At 43.4% G+C, this 22,499-nt stretch overlaps 1 protein-coding gene across 1 annotated transcript in view; it reads left to right on the top strand.

The window, feature by feature from the left end:
* LOC126162452 (alpha-(1,6)-fucosyltransferase-like) overlaps positions 1-22,499 on the top strand; it is a 115,562-nt gene that overhangs the window by 92,672 nt on the left and 391 nt on the right. Inside the window, exon 5 of the mRNA XM_049919016.1 lies at positions 10,964-11,201. Coding sequence (XP_049774973.1) covers positions 10,964-11,201 — 238 coding nt within the window. The remainder of the gene's footprint in view (positions 1-10,963; positions 11,202-22,499) is intronic.

Genomic DNA, 22,499 nt, shown 5'->3' with positions numbered 1-22,499 from the left:
TGGAACCGCGAGACCGCTACGGTCGCAGGTTCGAATCCTGCCTCGGGCATGGATGTGTGTGATGTCCTTAGGTTCGTTAGGTTTAACTAGTTCTAAGTTCTAGGGGACTAATGACCTCAGCAGTTGAGTCCCATAGTGCTCAGAGCCATTTTACACATGCCGATCGCAGTTTAAATGTTATCGAACAAAAATAACAAATAATTGACGATAGTTCCTTTAATTGATAAAAGATGTAACCAGTGATCAGTTACATAAAAATGACCTTCGTGTGTATAAAACAATTAGAGTAGTTCATCGGTTTAGTCAAAGGACAATGTTTTCCAATTACATCTTACCTGAGTCCTCCACATTGTTAATCAGCTCTGAAACAACGGAAGTCTGAAACTGATATGACATTGTTTAACGAGAGAATTTATCTTCATAACGGTTTTACGTTGTATACATCGCATGGTATTACATTACAGAAACAAAGAAACGGTCTGATGAACTCAGTAAATCAGATAACGACAGACACAGGTCACGCCATTTGGCCAACTGCTCGGGTAGACTGGGTCAAAGCGACACGTCGAAAGGACTCCGCACTCGCAGGCTATTTGTGCCGCACGGGCAGACAGGGAACAGAACGACCGGGCTGTGTTCCGCCGCAACCCACCCGCCAGACAGTTCCCTGCGCAAACTGGGGGTTTCCTATGCGCACCGCGCCATCAGCGTGCGGCGAGTTTCTGCCGACATATGAGACCGCGCCGGCTGCCGCCCTTCATTTGTCTGCTCGTCCCCGGGGGACGCGGCTGCCATTTCGTGAATACAACTCGACCGCGATCACAAATGCTGTGGAGACCGCCTCTCTCGCTCCGCGTCGAGCTGAATCAGCGAAGTTTCTGCACAAACACAGCCTCGTGACGCGTACTCCGTCCCACTTACGATGAGTAGTCATTATTTCTGTGGTCTTCAGCCGGTAGACTCGTTTGATCCAGCTCTCCAGACTAGCCTGTCCTATGCAAGCCTCTTCATATGTTCGTCTCCGAATAACTACGGTGATCCACATGCGTTTGAAGCTGCTTACTGTGTTCACTCTTCGACCTTCCTCTACAATTTTACCACACACACCTCACTCAAATGCCAAACCGACAATTCCCTGACGCCTCAGAACATGCCTATCAATCTGCCCCTTCTTTTAGTCAAGCTGTGCCATAATTTCTTTTCTCCCTAATTCGCTTCTGTACTTCTTCATTGCTCGTTATTTTCTCATTAGTTACGCGATCCACCAATCTCATCTTCGGCATTCTTCTACAGCAAAATATTTCTCAAGCATATATTTTCTTCTTATCTGAACTGCTTGTCGTGAACTTAAATTTATATTCGATGTTAACAAATTCTTCTTTTTCATTTTATATTCTCTCTACTTCAACCACCCTCAGTTATTCTGCAGCTCAAGTAGCAAAATTCACCGACTACTTTTTGAATACTTTTCAGTGTCAATAAACTTCATCAACAGCCGTATACTTTAAGATATTTCATTTTATTCTGAAAGCAACCAGTTTCGGCAGTTCATTTTGCCATCTTCAGACCCCATACGCTTTTATCCAAGTAAACGAACTTATAACATGGCGCCATAAAACACCGGATTTCGAGAATTCTAATCGTTATGCAAGTGCTTCATACGAAGACGTGACAGTGACTGATCCCACTGTCACGTCTTCGTTTCAAGCATTTGTATAACGATTGGGATTCACGATATCCAGTGTTTTAGGGAGCTATATTATAAGTTCGTTTATTTGGATAAAAGCGTATGGGGTCTGAAGATGGAAAAATGAAATGCCGAAAGTGGTTGGTTTCAAAATAAAATAAAATATCTTGAAGTATATAGCTGTGGGTGAAGTTCATTGACATTGAAAAGTACTTACCAACCGATATCCACTGGCTGTGATGGACCAACAGAGATAGTACTTTTTGTGTCTCAAGTCCTAAGCTAATTCCCTCAGCATCGCCCGATTTAATGAGACTACAATCAGTCACCTTTGTTTTACGTTGTTATTTGACAATGTCATATCTGGAGTGAGGGGTTCTGTTACCTTAAAATGTATGGATAAAAATCGTGAGTCAAGATAGTTAAAATTCCTTTACTGATTACTGACGAGCCGTCTTCAGATCTAAAATACAGAATGCTTAAAAGACATTAACAATAGCAAATAAGTTTTGAATTTCCATTCTTTGATATCCTCCAATAAAAATTATTACTTAGTTCAAAGTGTTTCACCCATCAGGCACTAAAGATCGCCAATCTGTTGAGCTGAATCGCTCTTTTAGTCGTGCACACACTGGAAAATTTTATAGAGATCATATTAAAAATACAAACATACGAATGTAGACTCATGTTCAGAAAAAACAGAACACCCTGAATCAATAGAGGTAGGATATTCATATTCACAGGATATGTACATTATTATATTCTGCAGATATGATTAACATTTCACTCACCTCGGTTCAGCATGTGTCCTGTTGGCTGGTAGGCATAAGGTCCACCATGGACCCTGAGAACTTGTTCCATGCGTGATGGCATCGGCGCGTGTAAGGCGCGAATGGAGTCCTGCCATCCATGATGCATTCATCTGGTTCCAAAGTTCATCTTTGGTGATTGTCATTGGGTCACAGCAGTGCACCTGTCGTTTCACGATATCCCACACATTTTCGATTGGTGGCAAGTCAGGTAACCTGGTGGACCAGAGCAAAAGGCTGACATTCTATGACACCAGAATGCACATGTTCGTGCAGCAACATGTGCTCGTGCATTGTCTTGCTGAAAAATGGCGTCTGGAGTGTTCTGCAGAAAGGGTATGGCTACAGGATGTTATCATGCAGGCCGAATTAGTCACAGTGTCCTGGACACGCTCCAACTGTGATTTTTGTTTTTACCCAATAGCACCACACACCATGCGGCCTTGAATTGTGCTAATGCACTGTGATGCCGCTCCCCACGTGTGTGGCAAACCAAAATGGGGCCACCATTTTCAAACAAACAGAACCTGGATTCTTTCCAAAACAGTAATTGATGTCGTTCCTGTCCCCAGTGACGTCGTTACACACAGTATTGTCGTCTATCTAGCATGTTTCTGCACATTCGTCAAAGGTAGGCGGAGAAGTGAACTACGCGTATTAACCACATTCGTATAAACGGCGACCGACTGTCACCCCTAATGGTGTACGATGTGTTCCACTGATGCACCAGAGCCGAGGAGACTACTGATTTGCCCTGCAATGCCATTTGGATTAGGTGTCGACCTTCTGGTTGGTGCGACCTGAGCCATCTCGTAGTGTTCTACGACCTTCTGTGAACTATTCTCTACACACCCGTTGCACTCCGAAACACTTCGTCCCACACGAGTAGCAAAGTAGCAATTTCCTGGATGAATGCATTAAATTCTCTCATGCTAATAATATGCCCGAAGACTCACTGATTTGACGGTACGGTTCGTGCATACGTCTGCGAGACATCCTGCACGTCTGTTCAAGTCAAAATGGTTCCAATGCCTCTAAGCACTATGGACTGAGGTCATCAGTCCCGTAGACTTAGAACTACGTAAACCTAACCAACCCAAGGACATCACACACATCCATGCCCGAGGCAGGATTCGAACGTGCGACCGTAGCAGTCGAACGGCTCCGGGCTGAAGCGCCTACAATCGGTCGGGCACCGCGGCCATCTTTCCCGCTTGCTAGCAGTGGTGTGCACCCACTTCAGTTCTATTAAAAATGGTGTCGGGACAACAAGAAGCGTTTCGTGTTCTACGTTTTGCACAGTGCAGGCCAGTAATAACCGTTCAGCGTGACTTCCGTACTAGGTATTGTGTGTATCCTCCTGCAGCACATAGCAATAAATGGCACGAACAGGTTGTTTATGTAAAGGCAAATCGCCGGGCCGTCCCCGAGTATCAGACACACATGTCGATCGCATCCGCCACAGTTTCAGAAGGAGCCCGCAGAAATCCGTTCGGCGTGCAGCTCGACAGCTCAAAATGCCCACGATGTCCGTCTGGCATGTATTGGGTAAACCTTTACACATGAAACCATACGAAATTAAGCTACTGCAAGCTCTTCGTGAAGATCACAAACGCCGGCGGCTGTGGCCGAGCGGTTCTAGGCGCTTCAGTCTGGAACCGCGCGACCGCTACGGTCGCAGGTTCGAATCCTGCCTCGGGCATGGGTGTGTGTGATGTCCTTAGGTTAGTTAGGTTTAAGTAGTTCTCAGTTCTAGGGGACTGATGACTTCAAATGTTGAGTCCCATGGTGCTCAGAGCCATTTGAACCATTTTATTTGAAGGTGACAAACAACAACGTGTCGAGTTTTGTTCAAATGGTTCAAATGGCTCTGAGCACTATGGGACTTAACATCTGAGGTCATCAGTCCCCAAGAGTTACAACTACTTAAACCTAACTAGCAGCAGCGCAGTTCCAGACTGAAGCACCTAGAAACGCTTGGCCACAGTGGCCGGCTTGGAGTTTTGTAATTTCGTTCTTAGCAAGATGGAGGATGACAGTTCTTTTCCACGCTTAGTGCTCAGTGAGTAGGCAACACTCCATTCAAGTGGAAGGGTGAATCGTCATAATGTGACAATATGGGTTACGAAACAAACACGTGAAGTTGTACAATATGAGAGGGACTCTCCAAAATTTCATGTGTTTTGTGCAATTTCACAGGAAAATGTGTACGGTCCATTTTTGTGTTACAGGAAGTAGGTATCTCGATACGCTTGAGAACTTTCCTCTGCCACAGTTGGAGACCGATTCGAACGACTTCATTTACCAGTTGGAATGGGGCACCGCCACATTGGCAGCTGGAAGTTTGGGAATTTTTAAATGGAAGGATATCGAACAGTCGCACTGGACAGCCTCACATTACTGGCCTCCAATGTCACCGTACCTGACTGTAGGTGATTATTTCTTGTGGGGGTTTATAAAAGACTCTGTTTACCTCTTGCATCTCAAGGGGGCGTATTCAATACATATGAAAATGCATGAGAAAAACTTTCTGAGTTTGCCGTTCATCAAAAAACAAAATTCATTATATATGTTCGCAGGAGAGCTTCTGTTAAATTTGGAAGGTAGGAGACGAGATACTGGCAGAAGTAAAGCTGTAAGGACGGGGCGTGAGTCGTGCTTGGGTAGCTCAGTTGGTAGAGCACTTGTCCGCGAAACGCAACGGTCCCGAGTTCGAGTCTCGATCCGGCACACAGTTTTAATCTGCCAGGAAGTTTCATATCAGCGCACACTCCGCTGCAGAGTTAAAGTCTCATTCTGAAAATTCATTATATATGTTTATTAGTTCGAGAAATATAGACGTGCCAAATCGGACGATTCATTTCGATACAATCTGTATTTAAAGCAAACATTACTTGAATCTGCGACTGACGTGGAATTTGAATAGACATCACCCTTTAGACACGCTTACTGACTTTCGTTTATGTCGCAAAATGTTGCTTCAAAAACTGAGCGTGGGAGGACGGTTCCGTCACACGTTTAAGTATTTTTAAAGTACCTCGGACGCGATTTCGTTATTGGAACCTTGGGGACTTCTCGTCCATCAGCTCCACATCATCATCATCATCATCATTTAAGACTGATTATTCCTTTCAGCGTTCAGTCTGCAGCATAGTCCCCCTCATAAAATTCCACCATGATCCCCTATTCAGTGCTAACATCGGTGCCTCTTCTGATGTTAAGCCTATTACTTCAAATTCATTCTTATCCGAATCCAGGTACCTTCTCCTTGGTCTACCCCGACTCCTCCTACCCTCTACTGCTGAACCCATGAGTCTCTTGGGTAACCTTGCTTCCCCCATGCGTGTAACATGACCCCACCATCTTAGCCTGTTCGACCTGACTGCTACAGCTATAGAGTTGATTCTCAGTTTTTCTTTGATTTCCTCATTGTGGACACCTTCCTGCCATTGTTCCCATCTACTAGTACCTGCAATCATTCTAGCTATTTTCATATCCGTAACCTCAACCTTATTGATAAGGTAATCTGAATCCACCCAGCTTTCGCTCTTATTCAACAAAGTTGGTCGAAAGATTGAACGGTACACAAATAACTTAGTCTTGGTACTGACTTCCTTCTTGCAGAAGAGAGTAGATCGTAGCTGAGCGATCGCTGCATTAGCTTTGCTACACCTCGCTTCCAGTTCTTTCACTATGTTGCCATCCTGTGAGAATATGCATCCTAAGTACTTGAAACCGTCCACCTGTTCTAACTTCGTTCCTCCTATTTGACACTCAATCCGTTTATATCTCTTTCCCACTGACATTACTTTCGTTTTGGAGATGCTAATCTTCATACCATAGTCATTACATTTCTGATCTAGCTCTGAAATATTACTTTGCAAACTTTCAATCGAATCTGCCATCACAACTAAGTCATCCGCGTATGCGAGACTGCTTATTTTGTATTCACATATCTTAATCTCACCCAGCCAGTCTGTTGTTTTAAACATATGATCCATAAATGATATGAACAACAGTGGAGACAGGTTGCAGCCTTGTCTTACCCCTGAAACTACTCTTAACCATGAACTCAATTTACCGTCAACTGTAACTGCTGCCTGACTATCTATGTAAAGACCTTTAATTGCTTGCAAAAGTTTGGCTCCTATTCCATAATCTCGTAGAACAGACAATAAATTCCTCCTAGGAACCCGGTCATATGCCTTTTCTAGATCTATAAAGCATACATAGAATTCCCTGTTCCACTCGTAACACTTCTCCATTATTTGCCGTACGCTAAAGATCTGGTCCTGACAACCTCTAAGAGGCCTAAACCCACACTGATTTTCATCCAATTTGTCCTCAACTAATACTCGCACTTTCCTTTCAACAATACCTGAGAAGATTTTACCCACGACGCTGATTAAAGAGATACCTCTGTAGTTGTTACAATCTTTTCTGTTCCCATGTTTAAAGACTGGTGTGATTAAAGCGTTCGTCCAGTCTGATGGAACCTGTCCCGACTCCCACGCCATTTCAATTATCCTGTGTAGCCATTTAAGACCTGACATTCCACTGCATTTGATGAGTTCCGACTTAATTTCATCCACCCCAGCTGCTTTATTACACTGCAATCTATTGACCACTTTCTCCACTTCCTCAAATGTGATCCTATTTCCATCATCATTCCTATCGCATTGTACATCGAAATCTGAAACATCAGTGATCGTATTTTCACCTACATTGAGCGACTCTTCAAAATATTCCCTCCATCTGCCCAAGGCATCAACAGGATTCACCAGAAATTTTCCTGACCTGTCCAAAATACTTGTCATTTCCTTCTTACCTCCCTTTCGAAGACTGATAATTACACTCCAGAATGGTTTTCCAACAGCTTGACCCAAAGTCTCCAACCTGTTTCCAAAGTCTTCCCAAGATTTCTTCTTGGATGCTGCAATTATCTGTTTGGCTTTGTTTCTTTCTTCAACTAAGCTTTCTCTGTCTACCTGAGTTCTAGTATGTAGCCATTTTTGATACGCCTTCTTTTTCCTTTTACAGACTGCCTTGACTGTGTCATTCCACCAAGCTGTTTGCTTCATTCTACCCTTACACAATACTGATCCAAGACATTCTTTAGCCACTTCTAGTACTGTGTCCCTGTACCTTGTCCATTCCTCTTCCAATGACTGAAATTGACTACATTCAATTAACTGGTATCTTTCTGAGATCACTGTTATGTACTTGTGCCTGATTTCCGTATCCTGAAGTTTCTCCACTCTTATCCTCCTACATATGGACCTGAGCTCCTGCACTTTCGGCCTCACAATACCAATTTTACTGCAGATTAAATAGTGATCAGTGTCATCAAAGAATCCCCTGAATACACGTGTGTCCCTCACAGCCTTCCTGAATTCCTGATCTGTTATTATATTGTCAATGACAGATCTGGTTCCCCTGCCATCCCAAGTATACCGGTGAATGTTCCTATGTTTAAAAAAGGAGTTTCTGATTACTAAGCCCATACTGGCACAGAAATCCAAGAGTTGTTTCCCGTTCCTGTTGGCCTCCATATCCTCTCCAAATTTACCCATAACCTTTTCATACCCTTCTGTTCGATTTCCAATCGTGGCATTAAACTCAAACATGAGCAAAATACTGTCCTTGTCCTTTACTCTAACAACTACATCACTGAGTACGTCATAAAAACTATCCATCTTATCTCGATCTGTCCCTTCACAATGCGAATATACTGACACAATCCTAATTTTCTTGCTAGGAACTGTCAAATCTATCCACATCAGTCGTTCGTTTACATACCTTATTGCAACTACGCTGGGTTCCATATCTTTCCTGATGTTAAGCCCTACAGCCCATTGTGCTACTCCTGCTTTGACTCCTGACAGGTAGACCTTGTATTCTCCCACTGCCTTTTCTTCCTCACCGCTTACCCGAAAGTCACTAACCGCTAAAACGTCCAACCCCATCTTACTTGCAGCCTCTGCCAGCTCAACCTTCTTCCCAGAGAAGCCCCCATTGATATTAATAGCTCCCCATCTCGTTACCATTCGTTTGCCGAGTCGTATCATAGGAGTCCGTGGTTTGTCAATTAGAGGTGGGACTCCGTCACCTCCAAAGGTCGAGGCATTTTCCTCTGATTGTTTCCACCATCATATTTAAATTATCAGGGAAGCAAGTTGCTAGCCTTACTTGCCCCGGGTTCGATTGGGTTTTACCCCTAACGGTTGAGGGATTAACCGCTGGATTTGAAGCTGATTGTATGTGATTATTTCTTGTGGGGATTTATAGAAGAATCTGTTTATCTCATGCATCTCAAGGGGGCGTATTGAATACATATGAAAATGTATGAGAAAAACCTTTTCGAGTTTGCCATTTATCAAAAAACAAAATTCATTATATATGTTTATTAGTTTCAGAAATATAGACGTGCCAAGTCGGATGATTATTTTCGATACAACCTGTATATAAAGCAAACATTATCTGCGTCTGCGACTGACGTGAAATTTGAATAGACATCACCCTTCAGATGTAGAAACACGCTTACCGACTTTCGTTTATGCCGCAAAATGTTGCTTCAAAAACTGAGCGTGGCAGGACGGTGGCGTCACACGTTTAAGTATTTTTGAAGTACTTCGGACGCGATTTCGTTATTGGAACCTTGGGGATCATTCCAGACACTCTGGGATGATGATGGCATTGAAACAGAGGATGACACGCGTAAAGCTGAAATACTAAACACCTTTTTCCAAAGCTGTTTCACAGAGGAAGACCGCACTGCATTTCCTTCTCTAAATCCTTGCACAAACGAAAAAAAAATTGCTGTCATCGAAATAAGTGTCCAAGGAATAGAAGAGCAACTGAAATCACTCAACAGAGGAAAGTCCACTGGACCTAACAGGATACCAATTCGATTCTACACAGAGTACGCGAAAGAACTTGCCCCCCTTCTAACAGCCGTGTACCGCAAGTCTCTAGAGAAACAGAAGGTTCCAAATAAATGGAAAAGAGCACAGGTAGACCCAGTCTTCAAGAAGGGTCGTCGAGCAGATGTGAAAAACTATAGACCTATATCTCTGACATCGATCTGTTGTAGAATTTTAGAACATTCTTTTTGCTCGCGTATCATGTCATTTCTGGAAACCCAGAATCTACTCCGTAGAAATCAACGTGGATTCCGGAAACAGCGATCGTGTGAGACCCAACTCGCTTTATTTGTTCATGAGACCCAGGAAATATTAGATACACGCTCCCAGGTAGATGCCACTTTCCTTGACTTCCGGAAGGCTTTCGATACAGTTCCGCACTGTCGCCTGATAAACAAAGTAAGAGCCTACGGAATATCAGACCAGCTGTGTGGCTGCATTGAAGAGTTTTTAGCAAACAGAACACAGCATGTTGTTCTCAATGGAGAGACGTCTACAGACGTTAAGGTAACCTCTGGCGCGCCACAGGGGAGCGTTATGGGACCATTGCTTTTCACAATATATATAAATGACCTAGTAGATAGTGTCGGAAGTTGCATGCGGCTTTTCGCGGATGATGCTGTAGTATACAGAGAAGTTGCAGCATTGGAGAATTGCAACGAGATGCAGGAAGATCTGCAGAAGATAGGCACTTGGTGCAGGGAGTGGCAACTGACCCTCAACATAGACAAATGTAATGTATTGCGAATAGATAGCAAAAAGGATCCTTTACTGTATGATTATATGATAGCGGAACAAACACTGGTAGCAGTTACTTCTGTAAAATATCTGGGAGTGTGCGTGCAGAACGATTTGAAGCGGAATGATCATATAAAATTCATTGTTGGTAAGGCGGGTGCCAGGTTGAGATTCACTGGGAGAGTCCTTAGAAAATGCAGTCCATCAACAAAGGAGGTTGCTTACAAAACACTCGTTCGACCTATACTTGAGTATTGCTCATCAGTGTGGGATCCGTACCAGGTCGGGTTGACAGAGGAGATAGAGAAGATCCAAAGGAGAGTGGCGCGTTTCGTCACAGGGTTATTTGGTAAGCGTGATAGCGTTACGGAGATGTTTAGCAAACTCAAGTGGCAGACTCTGCTGGAGAGGCGCTCTGCATCGCGGTGTAGCTTGCTGTCCAGGTATCGAGAGGGTGCGTTTCTGGATGAGGTATCGAATGTATTGCTTCCCCCTACTTATACCTCCAGAGGAGATCACGAATGTAAAATTAGAGAGATTCGAGCGCACACGGAGGCTATCCGGCAGTCGTTCTTCCCGCGAACCATACGCGACTGGAACAGGAAAGGAAGGTAATGACAGTGGCACGTAAAGTTCCCTCCGCCACACACCGTTCGGTGGCTTGCGGAGTATAAATGTAGATGTAGATGTAGACTTCTCGTCCATCAGCTCTACTGACAAATAAAAAAATAAATTGAAGATGGCCGCTTTCGGTCAGTTTGACGAACGTTCGCCCTCAGTGCCACGGAACATTCGGCGTGTTTCAGCGCTCAGAGACCGGCTGGTGGTGTGGCTAGGGGCGGCCCGCGGCTTCTTGGCACACACGACGTTCCATCCGCCGGCAGTGCCGGCCGACCTGCTGCCGACGGTGCGGCTGTTCCACGGCGCGCCGCACGCCTGGTGGGTGGGCCAGGTGCTCACCTACCTGATGCGCCTGCAGCCTCGCTCCGACCAGCTCGTGAGGGCAGCACTCCGCCGTCTCAACTTCACCAGGCCCATCGTGGGGTGAGTAGCGCGCAGCGCTCTACAGCTACCAAAGTCAGCTTGCACCTTCGCTGCTTACGCAGTTTTCCTATTCGGATTAAAGATGTGGTTCGTCTGTAAAGGAGACCGCTTATAAAACACTAATACGACCTATTCTTGAGTACTGCTCGAGCGTTTGGGATCCCTATCAGGTCGGATTGAGAGGGAACATAGAAGCAGTTCGGAGGCGGGCTGCTAGATTTGTTACTGGTAGGTTTGATCATCACGCGAGTGCTACGGAAATGCTTCAAGAACTCGGGTGGGAGTCTCTGGAAGAAATGAGGAGTTCTTTTCGTGAATCGCTACTGAGGAAATTTAGAGAACCAGCATTTGAGGCTGACTGCAGTACAATTTTACTGCCGCAAACTTATATTTCACGGAAAGACCACAAAGATAAGATAAGAGAGATTAGGGCTCGTACAGAGTCATGTATGCAGTCATTTTTCCCTCGTTCTGTTTGGGAGCGGAACAGGGAGAGAAGATGCTGGTTGTGGTACGAGGTACCCTCCGCCACGCACCGTATGGTGGACTGTGGAGTATGTATGTAGATATGTAGATGTAGATGAAACATAACATTCTGGTTTATCATTTACCACAATTGTGCATATACAGTGAGGTGACAAATGTCACGACATACCTCCTAATGTCAAGTCTGGCCTCTTTCTGCCCGGCCTAGTGCGCCAACGTGCCGTGGACTCCACAACTCGTTTAAATAGCTCGCAGAAATATTGAACCACGCTGCCTCTGTAAACTTCCACAACTGCGAAAGTGTTGCAGGTGCTGGATTTCTCGCCGGAACTGATCTCTTGGTTATGTCCAATAAATGTTCGACTGGATTCATGTCAGGCGATATGGGTGACCAAATCATTCGCTCGAACTGTCCGGAATGTTCTTCAAACCAGTCACGAACTATTGTGGTCTGGTTACGTGGCACATTGTCATCCATAAAAATTCCGTCATTGTTTGGAAACGTGAAGATCATGCATGGCTGCAAATGGTCTGCAACAATTCCAACGTAACCAAAAAGATGTTCAAATGTGTGTGAAATCTTGTGGGACTTAACTGCTAAGGTCATCAGGCCCTAAGCTTACACACTACTTAACCTAAATTATCCTAAGGACAAACACAGACACCCATGCGCGAGGGAGGACTCGAACCTCCGCCGGGACCAGCCGCACAGTACATGACTCCAGCGCCTGAGGCCGCTCGGCTAATCCCGCGCGGCCCAACATAACCATTTCCCTTCAATGATCCACGGAAACACAGCCCATACCATTATGGAGCCACCACCAGCGTGCACAGTGAATTGACAACTTAGTTCCACGGTTTCGTGGGGTCCTCACCAAATTCGAACCCTACCATCAACTTTTGTCAACTCAAATCGGGAGACATCTGAACAGGCCACGATTTTCCAGTCCAATCGATATCTTCACCAGCCCAGCACAGGCGCTGCAGAATTTGTCGTGCTGTTAGCAAAGGCGTTCGCTTCAGTCGCCTGCTAACATAGCCAAATTTCGCCGAATTGTCCTAACGGACACGTTCGTCGTACATTCCATATTGATTACTGCGGTTTTTCGACGCAGTGTTGCTTGTCTGTCAGCACTGTCGAATCTATGCAAGTGCCGGTGTTGTCAGTCGTTAACTGAAGGCCGTCGAGTACTGCGTTGTCCGTCGTGATAGGTAATGGCTGAAATTTGGTATTCTCGGCACGCTCTTGATACCGTGGATCATATAACCCTGAATCCCTTAACAGTTTCCGGAATGGAATGTGTCATGTGTCTAGCTCCAACGATCATTCCCTGTTCAGTGGCTGTTAATTCCCATCGCGCGGCCATAATGACGTCTGTACCGTTACTCATGAATCACCAGAGTAAAAATAACAGCTCCGAAAGTAGACTGCCCTTTTGTACCTTGTGTGCATGCCGCCGATTGTGTTCGGCCTGAAAATGACGCTGCAACTGCTCCTGGGGGGCAAGAACTTCGGGCGGAATGCCTAACACGACACAGCACGATAACAGAACGTCCTAATTTACAGAAGGACTCAAATGACGACAATCGGAAGATTAAACGTCTAGCACAGCTTGGACGCCATTTAGAACTTAATTCAGCTATATTGACAACGGATAATAACTACAAAGTACGCGCACAGCGTTCGGAACAGCCGCGGCTGGAAGAAATAGGTACAGCCGTTGTTACTGGTCGGTGCACACCCCGGACAGAGCGCCAGACACGGCGCGGACCGCAGAGGGAACGCCTTGCAAAACGTAGGCATAAATACCGGACTCGTTCTACACTGGAATCAGTATCAGACAGCACCTGAAGAAGACTGCGAGTCACACAGTTGAAATATCGTGCAGGAAAGACGCGAATAACCGGCAGAAACCCTGTTAATCTACATGACAATGCCTCGCCGGGAAAGCTTGAAGAATAACATGATACACCGTCAACCTCATTGTAGCGTATTCCTCTCAATAAAAACATTTTTGGTATGCGAGCCCATATCAAGTTGTTCAGTGAATCATTTGGATTCTGACACTTCTTCGACAAGTCAGGATGTACCAGGTTTCTGTAAAAGGACTTTACGACTTCCATGATTGCTAATGGGATGGAATGTTTCTGGCTGTGTGAAGTGTTTGCATGTTGTGTGTTGCGATACTTGTGTCATGAATCTGGTCTGGGAGGCAACGTTGATGTAATGATTTGTCATCTGTTGACAGTTTGTGGAGGAAGGTAAACCATACCGCTTGCCTCATTCTGAATAAAGCATCAGTGGTCTTCGTAATGGCCGTCCCATAGTGTTGTTGTTGTGGTCTTCAGTCCTGAGACTGGTTTGATGCAGTTCTCCATGCTACCCTATCCTGTGCAAGTTTCTGCATCTCCCAGTACTTACTGCGACCTACATCCTTCTGAATCTGCTTAGTGTATTCATCTCTTGGTCTCCCTCTATGATTTTTACTCTCCACGCTGCCTTCCAATGCTAAATTTGTGATCCTTTGATGCCTCAGAACATGTCCTACCAACCAGTCCCTTCTTCTCGTCAAGTTGTGCCACAAACTCCTCTTCTCCCCAATTCTATTCAATACCTCCTCATTAGTTATGTGATCTACCCATCTAATCTTCAGCGTTCATCTGCAGCACCACATTTTTAAAGCTTTTATTCTCTTCCTGTCCAAACTATTTATCGTCCATGTTTCACTTCCATACATGGCTACACTCCTTACATATACTTTCAGAAACGACTTCCTGACAATTAAATCTATACTCGATGGTAACAAATTTCTCTTCTTCAATAACGCTTTTCTTGCCATTGCCAGTCTACATTTTATATCTTCTCTACTTCGACCATCATCAGTTATTTTGCTCCCCAAATAGCAAAACTCCTTTGCTACTTCAAGTGGCTCATTTCCTAATCTAATTCCCTCCGCATCACCCGACTTAGTTCGACTACATTCCATTATCCTCGTTTTGCTTTTGTTAATGTTCATCTTATACCCTCCTTTCAAGATACTGTCCATTCCGTTCAACTGCTCTTCCAAGTCCTTTGCTGTCTCTGATAGAATTACAATGTCATCGGTGAACCTCAAAGTTTTTATTTCTTCTCCATGGATTTTAATACCTACTCCGAATTTTTCTTTTGTTTCCTTTACTGCTTGCTCAATATACAGATTGAATAACATCGGGGAGAGGCTACAACCCTGTCTTACTCCCTTCCCAACCACTGCTTCTCTTTCATGCCCCTCGACTCTTATAACTGCCATCTGCTTTCTGTACAAATTGTAAATAGCCTTTTGCTCCCTGTATTTTACCCCTGCCACCTTTAGAATTTGAAAGAGAGTATTCCAGTCAACATTGTCAAAAGCTTTCTCTAAATCTACAAATGCTAGAAACGTAGGTATGCCTTTCCTTAATCTTCCTTCTAAGATAAGTCGTAAGGTCAGTATTGCCTCACGTGTTGCAGTATTTCTACGGAATCCAAACTGATCTTCCCCGAGGTCGGATTCCACCAGTTTTTCCATTCGTCTGTAAAGAATTCATGTTAGTATTTTGCAGCTGTGACTTATTAAAATGATAGTTCGGTAATTTTCACATCTGTCAACACCTGCTTTCTTTGGGATTGGAATTATTATATTCTTCTTGAAGTCTGAGGGTACTTCGCCTGTCTCATACATCTTGCTCACCAGATGGTGGAGTTTTGTCAGGACTGGCTCTCCCAAGGCCGTCAGTAGTTCTAATGGAATGTTGTCTACTCCTGGGGCCTTGTTTCGGCTCACGTCTTTCAGTGCTCTGTCAAACTCTTCACGCAGTATCATATCTCCCATTTCATCTTCATCTACATCCTCCTCCATTTCCATAATATTGTCCTCAAGAACATCGCCCTTGTATAGACCCTCTATATACTCCTTCCACCTTTCTGCCTTCCCTTCTTTGCTTAGAACTGGGTTTCCATCTGAGCTCTTGATATTCATGCAAGTGGCTCTCTTTTCTCCAAAGGTCTCTTTAATTTTCCGGTAGACAGTATCTATCTTACCCCTAGTGAGATAAGCCTCTACATTCTTACATTTGTACTCTAGCCATCCCTGCTTAGCCATTTTGCCCTTCCTGTCTATCTCATTTTTGAGACGCTTGTATTCCCTTTTGCCTGCTTCATTTACTGCATTAGAAAATTTTATTGCGCACAGTGTTCAAAGGCATACGCTTGAGATATTCAGCTGTTAATCGGTATCGATGCAAAGGACAGATATCGTTGCTTGACGATTCACATTTCTGAGGAGGATCACCGGTGTGAGATTCAAAAGTTTTGCGTGGTTAGATGAAACTTGGGTAAATGCTACAGACAGATCGAACAGTGCAGAAGAAAACGATTCGAAATCAGATTGTGACCGCGATATGAGTGGAGTGATCCCGTTTTCGTAACTGTAGCGCACTCTGAAATTTACGACGACCGATCAACAGACAGTGAGTACTTTTTTCAGATGACTCTTATTCTATTGGCACACTGTAATGTCACTCGTTGTAGAACAAATAAATAATGCAAATATTTAACAATGAAAAGAAAAACTGTGAATGTCTGGCAGTATTTCGAAAACAGTTTGCTCACTATTACGAGGTGTAACAAATAACTTGAAGATAGTCCAGCGTAGTTGATTCTCAGTAGTTGGCCTCAATTTTTCGGATATATGTCGTAGAACTGCTTACTGTTAATGAACGTAGACCTTCCGATAGCGTGTTGTCCGGCATTTTTTTTTGTCGCTAGAGTACGTTCTAGAATCCCAGCGACTGGGGTGTAGTACGCCACATACGGTACACTGCCTCCTGACCACATGAGCTGACAGTACAAATCACTCGTTTCACGGACTATAGTGCACATCATGTCGATTTGAAGTGTAATACACAATGGAATTACAGACCTTGGCTGCAAGTGAACAGTGACTGAAATCAGTGGGGATGGTTAAAAGTTTGTGCTAGACTGGGATTCGAACCACGGGTGTCCTGCTAACTAGGGAGATGCTCTAACTACTGAGCTATCTGGACACAGTGCTCATCCCACCTGCACGGACTACCCTAGTACACCTCCAGTCAGGCGCAAATTCTCGACCTGTCAACACACTAGAAATGTATTGCCCCTTTCCCATTATTCTCATTAAACGCGGCATTTCGCCGATTCCTATAAGATTCCAGCCTGGTGTGTATTTGTACTGAAGAGATCATTGGTCGTCTCGCCTTAATTATTTCCCTATATGGAGATAAAAAGTCTTCTCGAATGCACATGATAAAAACGTACCAAATTCTGTGTACTGTAGTATCGAGATATGCTTGCAGAACAGACGCGTAGAGTGAAACATACACTCTCACAATTGGGTTGCCTGAGCGCAACCGTCTGGCGGTCAGGGCGCCGGCACCGTGCTTGCGATAGTCTATTGTCGGCTTTCCTCATTGTACTCAATAAGGAAGTGTGGAAATTATCTCTATACGAGATCGTCTAAGCCTACCTAACGTTGGTTTTTTTAATATAAAACACAGGAAGCTAACTAAGCGCCGGTTCTGTTTGAGTGAATCTTAACTAAGATTTACTAAAGTCAACTAGTTTCCAACAAGCTCCGGGCTTAGGTCGCACAACTATATAACTTGTTACTAAAATGTAGACTTTCACGGCCGGAAATGTCATCTCCATTATAATTATCCGGGATGTTATGCTGTGGTCGGTTGATGAAACGTTGGGAATTGACACAGAATTTATCAACCGACCACGGCATAACAGCCCGGATAATTATAATGGACATAACTATATAACTTACCCACCCCCAGGATGCTCCTGGTCGTCATCAAAACTGGGACAAATCTATGCGGAAGGGGGGGGGGGACTTCGTTGTGTGTCAGCCCTATGTGAGGGGCACAAACTTAACTAATGTGCGCCTATTTTTGTTCTTTGTCTAACGTATCGTTGCTTATCGATATAGAATTGTGATATTAATCTGGTGTATTGTATAAGGGTACATAAAGTTCGCTTGTAAATCTTTGTAGTGATCACAGCTTTCGACAGACCTTTACTCTCATTATCGGGTCTCGTAGCTCATTAACAGAAGTTCACGATCGTTTCCAAGTTGCAAGTAACATAATGATGGTGTGTCGTTTTACAGTAAAAGTTAGCAAGAAACCTCAGAATGTCAGACATAAAATACCACAAATATAAAATATACATCTCATTGTACTAATGTCCTAGCACTCTAATTCACTTAAGGTGGTGTTAAGTGAATGAGTAGGCTAGGACATCAGCAGAACGCGATGTTCTTGTTGTTGTGGTCATCAGTCCTGAGACTGGTTTGATGCAGCGCTCCATGCTACTCTATCCTGTGCAAGCTTCTTCATCTCCCAGTATCTACTGCAACCTACATCCTTCTGAGTCTGCTTAGTGTATTCATCTCCACGCTGCCCTCCAATACTAAATTGGTTATCCCTTGATGCCTCAGAATATGTCCTACCAACCGATCTCTTCTTCTGGTCAAGTTGTGCCACAAACTTCTCTTCTCCCCAATCCTATTCAATACTTCCTCATTAGTTATGTGATCTACCCATCTAATCTTCAGCATTCTTCTGTAGCACCACATTTCTAAAGCTTCTATTCTCTTCTTGTGTAAACTATTTACCGTCCATGTTTCACTTCCATACATGGCTACACTCCATAAAAATAATTTTAGAAATGACTTCCTGACACTTCAATCTATACTCGATGTTAACAAATTTCTCTTCGAACGTGATTTATGTTTTATATTTGTGGTATTTTATATCTGACATTCTGAGGTTTCGTGCTAACTTTTACTGTAAAACGACACACCATCACTATGTTACTTGCAAGTTGGTAAATATCATGAACTTCTGTTAATGTGTTATAAAATCCGATTATGACAGCAGAGCCCTGTTGAAATTATTAATCAATAAAAAGATTTATAAGCGACCTTGTTGTGTCTGATGTTTCAAAATAATATAACAATTCAAATCGCCCCGCACAATTGGCACAATGTGAAACATATATACTTGTGGTGTTGTTGATTTAATTTTGTTTCAACTCTTATTTTAGACTATTTGCCCACTACATTGGTCGTTAAATTTCGATAAATTGTTTTTCAAAGAAAAAAATGATTTAAAGTTTTGAATGAAAGATTGATATACAATAAACAAAACAGGCATTAATTCTGTTGCAGATACATTTTAAGTTGCTGTCAGTGTCACAGCGATGTTTTTATGCAATGTCAGTGACTAATTATTTGTCGTTTACCATACACACGCACAAAGAAGATGCACATTTTGTTATTGCTTTAGGATTCCGCTATATACATATGACCTCGTTCTCTAAACGTGTACAACCTTTTTGTCAATTTTTCTTTTAAGGAACAGCAACAAGTTAACTACTAATATTTTACCAATTAAAACTAGCCTTCACCTAATGCTACAAAAACGTTGCTAATAATAACAATAAGAGAAAACTGAAAACAATGAAAACTTAGAAAAAGGAAATAGAAACAAAAATAAAAATGAGCATGTAAGAAGCAGTCATATGAAAAGGATGGATTGCTACTCACCATAAAGAGAAGACGTTGAGTCGCAGACAGACAACGAAAAGACTGCCACACACTTGAGTTTTCGGTCGAATGGCCTTCATCTCATGTAGAAAACACACGCACATTCACACAAGCATAACTTTCTCTCTCTCTCTCTCTCTCTCTCTCTCTCTCTCTACTTAAATGTATGTTGTGGCTATCTTCTACTGAACGTCTTCTCTACGTGGTGGAAAGTTATCTGTTCTATTAATAATACAGTGCTGAAAAGAATTAGGGGAACACGAATTTTAACGTGTGCCATACTCCACTGAGCAGTAATAGAGGACTGGGTATGTTACCGAATTATACTTTCATCTGTCACAAATTAAGTACACAATAAAACATCATTACAGTCTCAATCTTTTAAACAGAAACACCTGAAATTTCCCGGAAGTATCGAAAACAAAATGAAAAAAAAAGATTCATCGCTTCCTTCAGTGTGCTTTTCATTGTATTTTGAGAGCTTCAATAACGTGTATGTCCTCTGTGAGCGTTTATCACTGCCTGACACCTATGTGGTAAACTCCGCGTAAGTCGACGGAGGTCATACTTTATTATCCGTTCCCGTTCTTCAGTGAGATCCCACGAGAGTTGTTGGAGAATCTGTAATGGAACAGGACGACCGCGAACTCGTCTGTCGAGCATGTCCCACAGATGCACCAAAGGGTTATGTCAGGTCTCACCGCAAGCCATTCCCTTACTTCAACGTCAAGGCTTCGCAAGACATCCCTGCTGACGGCAGCCACGTGGTCCTTGGCATTAGAAGCAATTCACGGCCACCGCCGTATACAGCAGCCACCACATAGTCCAACAGGATCTGTTCTATGATACTGTCAGGCGGTAAAGCTATCACGGATAACGCCAAGATTCGTATGACCCTCAACACTGAAGCCTCCCCACAACGTCACAGAACCTTGGAAATTTATCGATTACCTGGACAACATTTGGCAGATACTGCTCACCACGGGTCTCCACACATGGCCATGGCCATCACCTTGCTTCAGAGAATATCTGAACTCGTTTGCAATTAACACGTTTCGCCAGTCACGAATTTGCCCGTTGATATGGGAAAGGAAGAACAGAAGGCGAGCTGCAAGGGATTGTCATGTCAAGTGGAGCACTCGAACGGGACCTCTGTGTCAGAAGGTCTTTTCTCGTAAGGTATTTATTACAGTCTGATCGGACACTGCGGCTTCAGTGGCACTTCTGAGATCAGACTCAATTGCATTGGTGGTATCCATACGATGCCACAACGCAGAGATGGCCAGACATCGGTCCGCACTTATGGTTCGGGGACCGCCTTGTCCAACTCTGACCTGTCTCCATTCTGAACGTCCCCACCCTCTTGTTGCCCAAAGTTGTTTCATTGATGTTTGGAGTAAGTTAGTATCTTCAGCGGCCGATCACATTTCCACAGCACTTGCCACGCTGAGATAGTGACACACTGCAGCGAGTGACAGTGCCAAATTATACATATATTTTCAGTCACTTCACAATACTAATGAATAAAACACTCGCAACTCGTTCTCCATCCTCGCACTTAAAACTCGTCCAACCAGCTGCACAAAAGGACAAATATTTACCTCTAATAACATGTATCAAAGAAATTACTGTCATGTAGCGATCTATTTATGCAAAACAATCTTTGGAGCACACATTTCATAAATAAAATATGACAAATTGCCTATCTTTTTTGAGAAGTCCATAATCATCATCGTAGTTACATTAAGTATTTATAAATGTTGACATTTAAACATTTTCACATAGCTATGTAACAGTGGATTTTTGGTGTTTATATCTTTGGTGCAATATCGTTCACTTCATATGATCCAAGATCAGTTTTCTCGCCATAATCAGTTTTATTACACCATCTAGCACTGGCTTCTGCAGCAACTCTGCCGAAGTTCTATCCAGATCAAACAGACTGCCCTCGCAACGTGTACTGCATTGAGATATCATATTACATGTACATGGTTGAAATCGACGTCCTCAAATGACAACTTCCATCTCTGCACCTCATTAGAAAAAACTGTGACACAGATACTCACTTCCTTATGAGGGGTCACCTGGCACTGTAATGCATAACAGAGCCAATTAATGGAGAATTATTTTAATTGTTGATTATATAGAAAGCCATGCAAGAAGACCACAAGTGCCCTGTATCGAAATAGATTTACCACACTGGGCATTGATACAATGTTCTCAATTCTTTTGAACAGTATATTATTTTTTTAGCATCCTGGGCTTTCCATTGTTTGAAATATGTATGTAATTCGTTCTTTTTACTTACAATATGTGGGGGCGAAAAGATTCTGTTACGTAACGTGAGTGACTAGTGTACTCTAGGTCCAGTTTCCCTTCACAAGCGCCTTGTACACACAAGGAAGTCGACGGATTACTAGAGTATTTCCGTCTCGCCATCAGTGTCGCAGATTAGGTACTGCAGATCGAGTCCTTCTTTCAAAGTGGATTATGGTCCCGAAGAAGTTTCGGAAATGAACGCAAATGGACTATTGTTGGATCTATTTATCTTCGAACACTCCCTGATATCGAGCCATTCCATATCTTCTAGACTGGAGTGGCCCGTAGCTGATGTATCACTTCTACCATCACGAACTCACAAACCAGACATTCCAGTACAGAATCACAACTGGGATACTCTTTTCTCTAAATTCCATAAAAAAATAATCCTGATATGGACAGTTTCTTGTGAGACACTGAAGTACATGTTTTGGAAAACCTGTGAAGTTGCCTCAACAAAGGATCACAAATGAGGAATAAAGGAAAGTATCTTACAATGAATGTTTTAATGGTCAGTGTTCATTTGCTTGGTGACGCTGGTTTTATGGGCGTTAGCTTGTGGTCGAGGGTATGTTTTGTGGTTAACGTTCCTTGCCCTACAGCAGGTGACATTCTCAGAGCCTTTAAAGATGCTGTTAGCTAATTTTCATACGTAAACTTGTTTAACTAACCGAAATGCAGTTTCGGTACGTCATCTGATGTGCCAATTGCACCCGAGTAACATAGTGGGATTATACCCTGCACCCACGCTACAGGCAGTTACGAGACACTACACTCAAACAAAGCTGCGTACCTCTGCTTGCTCTTGTTATTACACCACGTTACATTTGATTACGTTTGCCGTCAGTAGTCTTCGCGAAGCCGTAGATTAATTTTCTAGATT

This window comes from Schistocerca cancellata, chromosome 1, assembly GCF_023864275.1.
Source record: "Schistocerca cancellata isolate TAMUIC-IGC-003103 chromosome 1, iqSchCanc2.1, whole genome shotgun sequence".
Lineage (NCBI taxonomy): Eukaryota > Metazoa > Arthropoda > Insecta > Orthoptera > Acrididae > Schistocerca > Schistocerca cancellata.
This window is presented reverse-complemented; position numbering and strand designations above follow the sequence as displayed.